The sequence below is a fragment of the Oncorhynchus nerka genome, unplaced genomic scaffold (assembly GCF_034236695.1).
Source record: "Oncorhynchus nerka isolate Pitt River unplaced genomic scaffold, Oner_Uvic_2.0 unplaced_scaffold_37___fragment_2___debris, whole genome shotgun sequence".
Lineage (NCBI taxonomy): Eukaryota > Metazoa > Chordata > Actinopteri > Salmoniformes > Salmonidae > Oncorhynchus > Oncorhynchus nerka.
In genome coordinates, this window is record NW_027039946.1 from 46,204 (window position 1) to 62,124 (window position 15,921).

A 15,921-nucleotide genomic window follows, 5' to 3' on the forward strand; every position below is an offset into this window, starting at 1 on the left:
AAAAGATTTAGATGCACTATTGTAAAGTGGCTGTTCCACTGGATGTCTTAAGGTGAACGCACCAATTTGTAAGTCGCTCTGGATAAGAGCGTCTGCTAAATGACTTAAATGTAAATGTAAATGTAATGTAATGTGCTTGGTAGACTGCTGGAGCATGACCTATATGTCAAGGCTGAGAAGTGTGTGTTCTCCAAACGAGCCGTCTCCTTTCTGGGTTATCGTATTTCCACCTCGGAGGTGGAGATGGAGGGTGACCGCAGTAAGGCCGTGCGTAATTGGCCGACTCCGACCACGGTAAAAGAGGTGCAGCGGTTTTTGGGTTTTGCCAACTACTACCGGAGGTTTATCCGGGGTTTTGGCCAGGTAGCGGCTCCAATTACCTCACTGCTGAAGGGGGGCCCGGTGCGGTTGTGGTGGTCAGCAGAGGCGGACAGAGCTTTCAACAAGTTGAAGGCGCTGTTCACGGATGCTCCCGTGTTGGCGCATCCGGACCCCTCTCTAGCATTCATAGTGGAGGTGGATGCGTCCGAGGCTGGGGTGGGTGCCGTGCTATCACAGCACAGCGCTCGGGTACGCCACCAAAACTCCGCCCCTGCGCTTTCTTCTCGAGTAAGCTCAGCCCAGCTCCGCTGATGTGGGGGACCGGGAGTTGTTAGCGGTGGTCAGGGCTCTGAAGGTGTGGAGACACTGGCTTGAGGGGGCTAAGCACCCCTTTCTCATCTGGACCGACCACCAAAATCTGGAGTATATTCGGGCAGCTAGGAGACTGAACCCGCGTCAGGCAAGGTGGGCCATGTTTTTCACTCGATTCCGGTTCACTTTATCATATAGACCGGGCTCCCAGAACGTGAAGGCGGACGCACTGTCCCGCCTTTACGACACGGAGGATAGGTCCACCGAACCTACTCCCATCCTTCTGGCCTCAAAGCTGATGGCACCGGTGGTATGGGAGGTGGACTCGGACATCGAGCGGGCGTTACGGGCTGAACCCGCCTCCTCAGTGTCCGGCGGGGCGGAGGTATGTGCCGCTTGGTGTTCGGGACCAACTGATTCAGTGGGCTCACGTCCTACCCTCCTCGGGTCATCCTGGGGTGAGGAGGACCGTGGGAAGCCTTCGGGGGAGGTATTGGTGGCCTACCTTGGCTAGGGACGTTAAGGTTTATGTCTCCTCCTGTTCGGTATGCGCCCAGAGTAAGGCTCCTAGGCACCTTCCTAGAGGGAAGTTACAACCCCTCCCCGTTCCACAACGGCCATGGTCACATCTATCCGTAGATTTCCTGACCGACCTTCCCCCGTCTCAGGGCAACACCACGGTTCTGGTGATTGTGGATCGGTTCTCTAAGTCCTGCCGTCTCCTCCCGTTGCCCGGTATCCCAACAGCCCTACAGACTGCGGAGGCATTATTCACCCACGTCTTCCGGCACTACGGGGTGCCGGAGGACATCGTTTCTGATCGGGGCCCCCAGTTCACGTCCCGAGTATGGAGGGCATTCATGGAGCGTCTGGGGGTCTCGGTCAGCCTGACCTCCGGTTATCACCCCGAAAGTAATGGGCAGGTGGAGAGAGTAAACCAGGAGGTGGGTAGGTTTCTGCGGTCGTACTGCCAGGACCGGCCAGGGGAGTGGGCGAGATACATCCCCTGGGCTGAAATGGCCCAGAACTCACTACGCCACTCCTCTACTAATGTGTCCCCCTTTCAGTGTGTGTTGGGGTACCAGCCGGTCCTGGCACCGTGGCATCCGAGCCAGACCGAGGCTCCTGCGGTGGAGGAATGGGTGCAGCGCTCCAAAGAGACCTGGAGGGCCGTCCAGGAATCCCTTCAACAGGCTAGTGGACGGCAGAAAAGGAGTGCTGACCGCCACCGCAGTGAGGCCCCCGTGTTTGTACCAGGGGACAGGGTCTGGCTCTCGACCCGAAACCTGCCCCTCCGCGTGCCCTGCCGGAAGCTTGGGCCGCAGTGTGTAGGGCCGTTCAAAGTCCTGAGGAGAATAAACGAGGTGTGTTATCGATTACAACTCCCTTCCTATTATCGTATTAACCCCTCGTTTCATGTGTCTCTCCTCAGGCCGGTGGTAGCTGGTCCCCTACAGGACGGTGAGGTGCTGGAGGTCCCTCCTCCCCCTCTGGACATCGAGGGGTCCCCGGCGTATACGATTCTGGACTCGAGACGCCGGGTGAGGGGCCTGCAGTACCTCGTGGACTGGGAGGGGTACGGTCCGGAGGAGAGGTGCTGGGTACCCACCAGGGACATTTTGGATCCGTCAATGTTGAGGGATTTCCATCGCCTCCATCCGGATCGCCCTGCGCCTCGTCCTCCGGGTCGACCTCGAGGCCGGTGTCGGTGCACTGCGGGAGCTGCGCGTCAAGGGGGGGGTACTGTCACGACTCCGACCGAAGGACACTCCCCTTCCCGTTCGGGTGGCGCTCGGCGCTCGTCGTCGCCGGCCTACTAGCTGCCACTGATTATTTCCTCCCCCTCCTTATGTGTTTATTGAATGCACCTGTTTTGAGTTAGGTAGTTAGTAGTAAGGCTTTATTAGTCAGCCGGCCCGCCAGGTTCCTTGTGCGGGATTAATTATTGTGACCGTCTGTTTGGTGTACTTGTGTACACGTCTATGGGTTTTGTGGTTTCCCATTTTGTGGGTTTTCCCTAGACAGTTTAAGTCCCCCTGTTTGGGGCATTTGTTTGTTCATTACGCCCTGTGTTTTCGTGAGGGTTGGCTTATGTTCGCCGTTTCTCTGTGCATTAAAATAGCACTCACCTGAACTCTCTGCTTCCTGCGCCTGACTCATCACCCACTACACTCAGATCGTTACACCATCTCTCTGGGGTTAGGCCTAAATTTATTTTCCTTTATGTACACAGTACCAGTCAAAAGTTTGGACACACTTACTCATTTAAGGGTTTCTTTATTTTTACTATTTTCTACATTGTAGAATTATAGTGAAGATATAAAAACTGTGACATAACACATATGGAATTAAGTAGTAACCAAAAAAAGTGTTAAACAAATCCAATATATATTTTAGATTCTTCAAAGTAGCCACATTTTGCCTTGACAGCTTTGCAAACTCTTGGCTTTCTCTCAGACATCTTCACCTGAAATGCTTTTCCAGCAGTCTTGAATGAGTTCCCACATATGCTGAGCACTTGTTGGCTGTTTTTCACTTTGGGGTTCAACTCATCAAACCATCTCAATTGGGTTGAGGTTGGGTGACTGTGGAGGACAGGTCATCTGATGCAGCACTCATCACACTCCTTCTTGGCCAAATAGCCCTTACGCAGCCTGAAGGTGTGTTTTGGGTCATTGTCCTGTAGAAAAATAAATGATAGTCCCACTAAGCGCAAACCAGATGGGATGGTGTGTCGCTGCACCTTGAATTCTAAATAACTCACAAACAGTGTCACCATCAAAGCACACCCACACCATCACTCCTCCTCCTCCGTGCTTCACGGTGGGAACCACGCGTGCCGTGATCACCTATGCTCTGAGTCTCACAGACAGCAGTTGGAACCAAAAATCTCAAATTTGGGCTCATTAGACCAAAGGACCTGTCTAATGTCTATTGGTCGTGTTTCTTGGCTCAAGCAAGTCTCTTATTTGTGTCCTTTTGTATTTATTATGGATCCCCATTAGCAGCTGCCAAAGCAGCAGCTATTCTTCCTGGGGTCCAGCAAAATTAGGGCAGTTTATACCATTTTAAAACATTACAATACATTCAGATTTCACAACACACCGTGTGCCCTCAGGCCCCTACTCCACCACTACTACATATCTACATTACTAAATCCATGTGTATGTATAGTGTGTATGTTATCGTGTGTGTGTGTGCATGTGTCTGCCAATGTTTGTTGCTTCACAGTCCCCGCTGTTCCATAAGGTATTTTTTTAATCTGTTTTTTAAAATCTAATTTTACTGCTTGCGTCAATTACTTGATGTGGAATAGAGTTCCATGTAGTCATGGCTCTATGTAGTACTGTGTGCCTGCCATAGTCTGTTCTGGACTTGAGGACTGTGAAGAGACCTGTTGTGGCATGTCTTGAGGGGTATCCTTGGGTGTCCGAGCTGTGTGCCAGTAGTTTAGACAGACAGCTCGGTGCATTCAACATGTCAATACCTCTCATAAATAAAAGTAGTGATGAAGTCAATCTCTCCTCCACTTTCAGCCAAGAGAGATTGACATGCATATGATTAACATTAGCTCTCTGTGTACATCCGAGGGCCAGCCGTGCTGCCCTGTTCTGAGGGCCAGCCGTGCTGCCCTGTTCTGAGCCAAATGCAATTTTCTGTGGCACCTGACCACACGACTGAACAGTAGTCAAGATAAGACAAAACTAGGGCCTGTAGGACTTGCTTGTTGTTAGTGATGTTAAGGCAGAGCATTGCTTTATTATAGACAGACTTCTCCCCATCGTAGCCACTACTGCATCAATATGTTTTGACAATGACAGTTTACAATCTAGTGTTACTCCAAGCAGTTTAGTCATCTCAACTTCCACATTATTTATTACAAGATTTAGTTGAGGTTGATGGTTTAGTGAGTGTTTTGTTCCAAATACAATGCTTTTAGTTTTAGAAATATTTAGGGCTAACTTATTCCTTGCCACCCACGCTGACACTAACTGCAGCTCTTTGTTGCGTGTTGTAGTCATTTCAGTTGCTGTAGTAGCTGAAGCGTATAGTGTTGAGTCATCCGCATACATAGAAACTCGGGCTTTAGTCAGTCAGTGGCATGTCATTAGTAAAAATTGAAAAAGCAAGGGGCCTAAACAGCTACCCTGGAGAATTCCTGATTCTAACTGGATTATATTTGATAGGCTTCCATCAAATCAAATCATAAATCAAATCAAATTTTATTTGTCACATACACATGGTTAGCAGATGTTAATGCGAGTGTAGCGAAATGCTTGTGCTTCTAGTTCCAACAATGCAGTAATAACCAACAAGTAATCTAACTAACAATTCCAAAACTACTGTCTTATACACAGTGTAAGGGGATAAAGAATATGTACATAAGGATATATGAATGAGTGATGGTACAGAGCAGCATAGGCAAGATACAGTAGATGGTATCGAGTACATTATATACATATGAGATGAGTATGTAAACAAAGTGGCATAGTTAAAGTGGCTAGTGATACATGTATTACATAAGGATGCAGTCGATGATATAGAGTACAGTATATACGTATGCATATGAGATGAATAATGTTGGGTAAGTAACATTATATAAGGTAGCATTGTTTAAAGTGGCTAGTGATATATTTACATCATTTCCCATCAATTCCCATTATTAAAGTGGCTGGAGTTGAGTCAGTGTCAGTGTCAGTGTGTTGGCAGCAGCCACTCAATGTTAGTGGTGGCTGTTTAACAGTCTGATGGCCTTGAGATAGAAGCTGTTTTTCAGTCTCTCGGTCCCAGCTTTGATGCACCTGTACTGACCTCGCCTTCTGGATGATAGCGGGGTGAACAGGCAGTGGCTCGGTGGTTGATGTCCTTGATGATCTTTATGGCCTTCCTGTAACATCGGGTGGTGTAGGTGTCCTGGAGGGCAGGTAGTTTGCCCCCGGTGATGCGTTGTGCAGACCTCACTACCCTCTGGAGAGCCTTACGGTTGTGGGCGGAGCAGTTGCCGTACCAGGCGGTGATACAGCCCGCCAGGATGCTCTCGATTGTGCATCTGTAGAAGTTTGTGAGTGCTTTTGGTGACAAGCCGAATTTCTTCAGCCTCCTGAGGTTGAAGAGGCGCTGCTGCGCCTTCTTCACGATGCTGTCTGTGTGAGTGGACCAATTCAGTTTGTCTGTGATGTGTATGCCGAGGAACTTAAACCTTGCTACCCTCTCCACTACTGTTCCATCGATGTGGATAGGGGGGTGTTCCCTCTGCTGTTTCCTGAAGTCCACAATCATCTCCTTAGTTTTGTTGATGTTGAGTGTGAGGTTATTTTCCTGACACCACACTCCGAGGACCCTCACCTCCTCCCTGTAGGCTGTCTCGTCATTGTTGGTAATCAAGCCTACCACTGTTGTGTCGTCCGCAAACTTGATGATTGAGTTGGAGGCGTGCGTGGCCACGCAGTCGTGGGTGAACAGGGAGTACAGGAGAGGGCTCAGAACGCACCCTTGTGGGGCCCCAGTGTTGAGGATCAGCGGGGTGGAGATGTTGTTGCCTACCCTCACCACCTGGGGGCGGCCCGTCAGGAAGTCCAGTACCCAGTTAAAGAACACCCTCTATGTTCTGTTAGACAAGTAACTCTTTATCCACATTATAGCAGGGGGTGTAAAGCCATACGTTTTTCCAGCAGCAGACTATGATCGATAATGTCAAAGCTGCACTGAAGTCTAACAAGACAGCCCCCATAATCATTTTTATCAAAAAGTGGTTTCTTTTCAGCAATTAAACCATGAAGGCCACTCAGTCTCCTCTGAACAGTTGATGTTGAGATGTGTCTGTTATTTGAACTCCGTGAAGCATTTATTTGGGCTGCAATCGGAGGTGCCAATGTCTGAGGCTGGTAACTCTCTAATGAACTTATCCTCTGCAGCAGAGGTATTTGAGCTTATTTGAGCTCTTCTTGAGCTTGGTCTTTTACCAAATAGGGCCATATTCCGTATACCACCCCTACCTTATCACAGCACAACTGATTGGCTCAAACGCATTAAGAAGGATAGAAATTCCACAAATTAACTTAACATTGCACACCTGTTAATTGAAATGCATTCCATGTGACTACCTCATGAAGCTGGTTGAAAGAATGCCAAGAGTGTGCAAAGCTGTCAGTCATCAAGGCAAAGTGTGGCTACTTGGAAGAATCTCAAATATATTTTTTGATTTAACTTTTTTTGGGTTACTACATCATTCTATATGTTATTTCATAGTTTTGATGTCTTACTGTTTTTAAAAATAAAAACGCTTGAATGAGAAGAGGTGTCCAAACTTTTGACTGGTACTGTATGTATTTTTTTTTACTGACAATTAAAATCAATCAATCAATTCAAGAGGTGCAGCAGTTAATTGATGAATGGAAAGAGACCTGTTACAAAACAGAAAAGTTGAATGACATTCTGAGATTGTCGAACCAAACCTTCGATATTGCGTGAGCCTACAAAGTCGGGAGGGATGTCGTTTGGGATGCATTTTCTGTTTCTCGAGATTGACATTGTTTGTGTTTTAACATCACAATAAATAAACTGATACTGAAGTGCCCGAAGTCAGTATGCTTTATTTCTTGGTTGTGTGATGCATTGACACAGAAACCTGTTAATGGAAAATTTGTTGCATATATTTTATATAAATATGGCATGAAAATGTAGAACATCTGATTTCCCCTTAGCTGATCATTGTTTGCAGACAGCTCTGATTGTAGTGTAATGAAAAATGCAGGGAGAGTGAGCTCGTCTGTGGTGGTCGGCGAACCCTCAACCTTCTGGCCCATAGGCCTGCGTGGCATCGACTGTTCCAAAAAAGCATGCTGAAGTGGCAAAGTTGATATTTACAATTATAAACACAGGGTCGCTACAGTTATTGATATTTGTGGTCGTAAACATTATGTGAAAATATTTTTTACTTTGAGGAGAGGGATGCATTTAGTTTTTTAATGACACCTTGAGTTGGACCATCTCCTCCCACCCAGTAAATTTCAATCTGTCCCTAAAACATTATGGACATGCAAGATTACAGATGAAGAGTTAATTTTTGTTTAGTCTTCTCTGACATGCTGTAAGCCATTTTACAGATGTCATTCTACAGAGCAGTCACAGAGATAGATAGAGGACTCATCATGGATGGAACCCGTTTTAGCATGGACATTGCCATTGAGGTCTTGCGCTATTTTACAGTAGTCAAAGTAGACAACCGGGTCGGGATGGCGCTGCCCATGCTGTCACAGACGCTGTAATGATACAGATATAAAGAGGGGTCCCCTATGAGAGTAGTATGGATAAAACACTCAACCATGGAAGGTTTCCTGTTTGTTACTCTCACTCTCCTGCTTTCACAAAATTCTTTATTTAGTGAACATCAAGAAGATTTTGCATTGTAATATCTCCACATGAATAATATAAACAAACAGTCATACTTTATTCCAAAGAAAAATATATTTTTTAAATGTGGCACAAATTAGTGTTGTTGATGACTGATCAAACGGTATTTTACACACGAAATTCATAAGAGCTACTGTACCGTATTCCAAAACCTTCATAAGAAATGGTGAAATAAACAAAAATATTAAAGGCCCAGTGCAGTCAAAAATGTGATTATCCTGTGTTTTATATTTTTCACACTATGAGGTTGAAATAATACTGTGAATATGATAATGCCCTTTTGGTGTAAGAGCTGTTTGTAAAGACAGCTAATTTTCAGTTTTCCCCTCTCCGACCATTCCCATAAATTCTTGCTTGAGAAATTGTCCTTTGCTATTTTTGTTTATTTTTGACCATTTTAATTGAAAACAATCACACTAAGGTACTTAATTTTTACCCAGAAATGATTTGATATTTAGATAAATAAATGTCTACATTAGACCTTTAACAACATGAATTATGAAAACAAAAAATATCAACAACTCTGTGTGACAACAAGCCTGATGAGGGACTAATAACATTGTGTCAATCAAAACAAAAAGCAAATGCATTCTGGTCAGATTAAAACATGCATGGAAATGCATTCTGGTCAACGTGTCACACAGCCTGATTGAAATCAACATGGATATACAAATCTTTTTGGAAAACATACATAACTACAATACAATCTCATTTCAATGTGCTGCCCCAATGTTTGAAATGGAGAAAAGAGACATGTCTGTGTTTCTGATAGAGCTATTCTCTGTGTATCTGTGAGCAGATGAAATCCAACGCCGCCTACAGTATCCTATTCTATCTGTTTTTGGCTGGCAACAGATTGGTCAGAATTGAATCATGGGGGACTCTGAGTCCATAGATAGATAGTGGGGGCAGCATGTGGCCCTCAGCACTTCCCTCCCCCTGAGGAGGTAGAGCTGCAGACTGTCGACCTCTTCAGTTCAATTTTCATAGACTGGCTCTCGGCTCGCGACTCTATCCGTGTCACAGTGGAAACGCCTGTCACAACTGCCTTGCCTGTTTTCATACCTTTTGGCATAGGGATTCGTGTGGCCGTGGCCCGAGATGACTGCACATCCGCCCCGGGCTGAAAGGAATCACAAAGTAAGACAAAAGCACAGACAGAAAAGGTTTTTTCAAGTATTATTATCATAGACAAGCACACACAATAGCAACAAGAACAACTTTGTGTACATTTGGTGGAACTAAATTCAAGCTGGCAAGCTATATACTTGTTGCTGTGAATTTGATCATTGTTAAAACAAGTGTTGCAGAATTACATGTAAATGAAAGAAATACATTCACACCGATTCAAGAGGGATGACAAAAGTTGGCCATCTTGGATATTGGTTTTCATTAGAATTGCAATATAAGTGTTGCATTTCTTATCTTTCAAAAAGCTTCCATCCATAAAGAGCTTCTTTTAAATCTAGCTGTATGAAATGCCACAATGTTACCATAGCTCACCTCACACTTAGGAAAGTGCCTTTCAAAGCTAGCATCCCATTAACAGAACTTGGGATAAGATATTATACACTACAATAAGCTGGTCTTATTGCTGATGTGCAGGTCAGCCCACTTTAGTAGTCAAACATCCAAATTGGTCATCACTGGTCTGTTTTGGGTTAAAAGGAAGGAACATGTCAGTTTGTGCCTGTAGAAACTGGTGTGTCAAAACAAGGCCCTTTAAGAGTGGCCTGTTTATGTTGGGGATATGCATCTCAATTCATTCCAGTGTTAGTATTGGTACAGTAACACGTAATATAAGAAGTGTATTTATTTTTGGTATACCTGGAAACAGTGCTATCTAGGGAGCAGACCCCGCCTGATATCATTTTGAAACATTTAAGAAGCAACTGAAATATAGAAGATTGGATATCATTTAGATTGTTTTATCTGAAAAGAAAGTCACATAATTGAACATAAATACTTTGTTACTAATAATGGAATAGAATGTACTTAGCCTACCATCTGTAAATGACTACAACCAATCAATTTCTAAATTGTGCAATAAAAAGCCTCTGTTAGTGAGACAGTTCTTGTTCAAAATCATCATATAATGTGACAGAGAGAGAGAGCGATAGAGGGCTTTTGTAAATATACTAGAATTTGAATACTCACCACAGACTGAGTTGGCCTGGAGAGGGCAGAGGTGATGGGGGTGATGGTGATGCTGCTGGTCAATTTGCTTGGCGTAGTCTTCCCAGGCATGGTGGTGTTGTTGGGTTGACATGGGGAGCGCATCACCGTACCTGTGGGTGCCTCCTTGCTCTCTGTGCTCACACTAAGGGGCCTTACTGTCACCGTGGGGCTGCTACTGCTACGGTGTGATGGCCTCTTGAACTGAGCTCCCAGATGGATGTGGATCTTGTTGTCCTCTGTGGTGGTGATGATACTGACATTGGAGTTGTAGTTTCGGACAGGCGTGGGCAACGACTGCTTCTCTGGGGTCACCTTGAACACAGCCCGGCCCATGGTGCTCATGTCATGGGTCTCGGGGGATGTGGAGGCAAAGGCCACTGGAGTGGTGTTCACTGTGATTATGGAGACAGGGGAGAGAGGTCTGTTCGAGTCTGAGTAGGAGGAGCCCTTATTCCTGTCTGGGGACTTGGCCCTGGAGATGGTGGTGATGGTGACTGGAGACTTGCACCGCTCAGGCCCACCCATCATGCCCTCACCTGGCTTGCTCTTTGAGGACACGGTGGTGGGCTTGGGAACAATGGTGATGCGGGGCCTCTGAAGGCCCAGGGTGGGGATGATGGTGGTGCTGGAGAAGAAGTCCTCAGCACGAGGGCCAGTGATCTTCAAGGAGGCAGTGCTTTTCTCGTGATCGGGGGTCACTCGGATGTGCAGCGGCTGGCCTGGCTTTTGGGACATGGTCAGCTCGGGTGGACGAGCGGAACAGTCCCCATTAACCTGAGGGGATAGGGTCTTCTCTGGGGTGGTCTGAGTGATCGTCACTGCATCATTCTTTTTCATCCAAGGTATCCAAGATTTTCTCAGGCCCAGATCAGTGGCTGCAGGGGGGTAGCGCTCCAGCACGGTTGCAGGCTTCTTTAGACCCCTCTGCCTCAGGTTGCTCATAATATGGTTCTCCTCCAGGACAGATTTCCTGATGAACACTGCAGGTGTGTCCTCCTCAACAGGCTCATTGACCACTACGTCTGTCTGCACTGCGGTGGAGGTGACTGGGACATCTACTATCCTCCTCCCATTCATACTGGGACGCAGGGCGCGGCTGTAGCGCTTGGTGACCTCCAGCTCTTTGGTGAGGTTGACCACATCCTGGCTCAGGCTCTTCTTCTTGTCGTCCTCCTCCTGGAACCTCTGCTGGAGGAGGGAGTAGTCTACCTGCAGCTGGGAGAGCTGGTCCTCCTTGTTCATCAGCTCGTGGATCTTCTCTTTGAGAGCCTGGACGTCTGCCTGCAGGTCTCTGGTTCTGGCCTCTTCTATTTTGCAGCGCATCCTTAACTCAGCCTCCTGGCTCACCGCCTCTCCCTTCTCTATGGCCTTGTTCATGGCGGTCTGACTCTTCATCTCATCCAGCAGCTGAGCGAGAACATTGGCCTTGTCGTGCTCCGTTCGGAACTTCTTCTCCAGTAATTCGTACTCGTCCTCTGTCTTCATCAGGTCACCTTCCACCACCTCTAGCTGTTTTAGGCGGTTTTTGAGTCTTTCGATTTCCTGCGTTAGCTCCTTGACTTTGTTGTGCTCAGCTAGGGATATTTTGTCCTTATTAGCTCTGCTTTTTAATGATTCTCTTTCTGCCTCATCTAGCCCCTTCATTTGTTTTTTCATCACGTCGACCTTGAATCTAAGATCCCTGCACTTTTCCGCTTCACTTGCGAGTTTCGTTTTCAGTTCATCTTTCTCTTTAGTAAGAGACGTCACTTTTACCTCCATTTCTGATTTCAGTCTGAGGAACTTTTTGCTCTCCTCAATCAACTTTTCTGTGACTTCCATAACCTTACCCTGCTCAGTTTTGAACATCTTATTTAAATCATCGCTCTTTAGCTCCTCCTGTTTAATTCTCTCAGTCATGTTCTTCCTCTCATCCACTAGTATCACTGTAAATGACTTCAGCTTCATCAGGTCATCCTTTAGGCCCATCTCTGCTTTCTCAAGTCTCGATTCAGAGTTCTCCAGTTCTTTCATACGTTTTTTAACTGTGTCCAGCTCACCAGCTAAGTCATTTGCCAGTCCTTTCTCTCTTACTATGTTAACATGAAGTGTTGCACACTCTGATTTGTTCATGTTGAAAGTTCTCTCCAGTTTCTCCAGCTCCCCCATTCTCTTTTGCAATTTTTCCACCTCCAGCCTCAGCTCCCGGCCAGTGGTCTCCTCGTCTTGTAGCCTCTTCCTCAGCTCCCTGGCTTGGCTCTCTGTCTTGGTGATCTCCTCATCCTTGCCCTCCATCTCCAGGACTCTCTTGCGCAGTGTCTCCAGCTCTGCCATGAGGCTGGAGTTCCCACACCCCCCCTTGCTGATCTTGTCCCTCAGCTCTATGAGGTCTTCCTCTGACTTCTGCAGTGCCTTGTTGCTTTCCTCCAGCTCCTCGATCCTGTGGGCCAGGCTTGCCAGCTTCAGGCGGAGCTGTCGGCTCTGGGACTCCTGGTTGGCCAGCTTGGCAGTCATCTCCTCACGCTCTTGGGTGAACTTGGTGGCTTTGCACTCTAGCTCCGCCTCGAGTTTGAGGACCTTCTGGCTGTCCTCCTTGGCGTTGCCGCTGACAGCGACCAGTCGCTGTTCTCTCTCCTGGAGCTCGCTGCTGAGGTCCTGGACCTTCTGGCTCTGCTGGTCGATCTGCTCGATGTGGAGCTGCCGCTCGTCCACCAGCATCAGGACAAAGGACTTGAGTTTGACCAGCTCCTCACGGACCTTCTCTAGCCTCCTGCTCTGATCCTTGTCTTTACAAGCCTGGTACACCTTATCCTGCTCCAGCAGCTCTTTTAATCTGGGAGAGGGAGAGAGAATGTGACAGAGATAGAGGAAGTGAGAGATATGAAGTGTGATTGAAATTTAAATTCTCTATTTGAGATTTTCAGATGTTGCTCCTGATGTAATAATGATTGATCCCCTTCTATATTAAGACACTGTGAATCTACTACATTGTAATTACACCCACAGGAACAGTGTACAGGAACACTGTAGTTACCTACTGCTACATAGCACTTATAACTATTGAACCTATGAGTTTGTAAAGTACAAATAGTTTAAAAAAAATAGAAAGGTGTTAACAGAATGAATGAAAAAGTATTCTAACTCAACATTTCTCACAAATCTCCAAAGTTACTAACATTTCAAACATTTATTTGTGATAGGTAGCATGTGAGACACTGAAGTGAACTACACTGTATAGATTGCCCTGCTAGTGTGCACATCTCTGTAGTTCCCAGAGTAGAGGAGCCTGACCAGACTCAAAATGAGTTCCTTACCCCCAGCCCAGAGTCCCGTGGGCAGTGGTGGGAGCTGGAATGGGAGGCAGGCAAGCAGAAGAGATGGCAAAGGCATGATAGGAGAGGGAACAACAGGAGGGCAGATTAGAAGCCTGAACCCTCATTTGATTCTCCTCAACAGGGGTAACCCTGCCCTTCACACAGAGCAAAGGACCACAACATCAGAGATATGCTAGCTAAACTGTAAAAACGCAACCAGTGTCCTTAATGTGGCACACTGCCAACCTAGGGCCACCGAGTGAACCTTAACGGAATAATGTTAGTAGATGTTTAACTAATCTCTGCGGGAGTCTCTTTGTCCAAGTGCTATAGAGAGAGTCTGCTGACTGCAACAGGTCCCCATCCATATGGTAGACACACTAGAAACACATTATAATCAGGAGTGAGTCCTGCACATCATTGTCCTTGGTTGAAGCCTGTTACTTTGTATTACAAACATTCTCCCTGCATGGCACATTACCCAAATCCACCAGGAGCCGGTCTAACAACAATGATCGCAGCCAGATTTCGCTGTTTTCTCAAAGTTTCAACAGCTTAAGCTATCAGACTTACCGACTGCTAGTCAGGAGGGATGCATAGCAGGTAGGTCCATCCCTAGTGTGTTTTGGATAGTGCAGGAGCTGAGCTGTATGCAGGCAGGCAGCGGCTCTCTCTCACAGGGTCATGAGAGGGCCCCCACTCCACAGGGACTTAGCCATCACATTCCAAACATGTCATCAATGGACAATGAAAGGTGAATGTTGTGTAAAACTAGCCCTGCTCCACTTGCGGGTGGTGATGTCATCCCTCCTCCCATTCATGGCACAGAATGGTGCTGCCCTTGTTTGGCCACAGAGGAGGAGTTCAAGCCAGGGGGGAAGGCTTTTCACACTGTCTTTCCTGTCCCCCTCTTTCTTTTCTTTCTCTCTCCTCCAACAGAGAGGGGGAATTGTATTTGTGAGAAATACAGTAGATTTGCAGCAGCCTTTTAGACCAGAGGTAAAGTGATACTAAGTTAGTAGTGTCTTTCCACTTCTCATATACTAGCTGGTGTCTTGCCTGACCCAATTGTCTCTTGTCCTTCTTGCGGCCAACTGTGTTTCCATAGAAACAAGGGGAAAGTTTTGTTTCAGGGAGAACAATGTCACACTAGTGCCAGACCCTCTAGTTCATTATCTTCTGTCCCTTGAATGCAAAGGGAAGCAAAGTGGTAGAACAAAATCAAAATGTCTATCTGTGTAGGATGCTACTACTACATCCATAGTACACAGTGTAATTAATAAATGCAGAATCCCAAGGTGGGATAAAAGTAGACCAGAAAGACTCCTGCCATATGGGCCAACATCTTGTTTCTGTACTGCAAGGAAGCTTAATGAATAAATACACCCCTAGAACGCTAGTCTGTCGCAGGAAGGTTGCAGATATTTGCAGCACAGCAATGCTCTCACCATTAAAGCACATACAGGATCTCTCACCCACACTACAGTTCCTGGTTGGGGAGCAACACTTGGACTCTTGTTAAAATGGAATCATGCAAATACCACACAGACGATTTCACTCGTCATATGAATCCTAAAACCTGCGTCACGAGGTCCAGGGTGGCCTTCAACACAATCTGCCTGGCAGCTGTCGAGGAGAAAAGGCTCCAGATTAAGGGAAATAGAGGAATTAACTGTTGCATGACTCACCACAAATATTTACCATTAGCTACCACTGCATTTCAGGAGAGAGGAATTATACAACAAGGCTACTTCAAGGTATGCAGAAAATCTTACTGAGGAGACCACGTTTGCGTTCCAAATGGCACCCTATTCCCTTTATGTGCACTACTTATGACTAATATTGTTGTGCTACAAGATACCTCCTGGATTCCACCATTCTCAGTGGTGATGGTAGTGTTTCATGGCATTATGAATACGTCCTTTATCAGATGACCAGTGTGTTTCCTGGTGGTCAGGGCTATTCATAGGAATTCTGTTGACAGAGGCCTATCAGTGACGTCTAGCAGAGAAGTTCCAAACCTCCCATACCACATGTCTGTGGCCAAAGCCAAGCCCACAGGAGACGAAACTAATGACACACCAATTAATATAACGATTACTATTAAAAAAAACTTTGAACAGAAAGGAAGAAGTCACATTTGAAAAAAATCCCTCTACTCAGGGAGAATGTTTTCCTCTGGGAGAGTATCATCATTTTGTTTCAGTTTAAAGTAACACATTTGGAAAACAGAGACGGCCATATCACTATATTTTAATGTAGGGAAAACATACCTATCTTCTTGTAAGAATAACTACTGACAGAAGACCTGATAGAAAAGGAGTGGTGGTAGAGGTTCCACCAGAGTGGAGCAGATGTCTGTCTCTGTGTGTGCACTGACCTGCATCCTTTCACAGGTGCTCAG

The 15,921-nt window shown here is 46.3% G+C and overlaps 1 protein-coding gene across 1 annotated transcript; it reads right to left on the reverse strand.

The window, feature by feature from the left end:
* Positions 1–9,177: 9,177 nt before the first annotated feature.
* On the reverse strand, positions 9,178–14,077 carry LOC135559558 (filamin-A-interacting protein 1-like). Its single transcript, XM_065015571.1, is given in 4 exon segments — positions 9,178–9,865; positions 9,867–9,938; positions 10,204–13,036; positions 13,518–14,077. Coding segments are annotated over 4 exon segments (3,087 nt in total). The 5' UTR covers positions 13,643–14,077; the 3' UTR covers positions 9,178–9,808.
* Between the last annotated feature and the right edge of the window lie 1,844 nt (positions 14,078–15,921).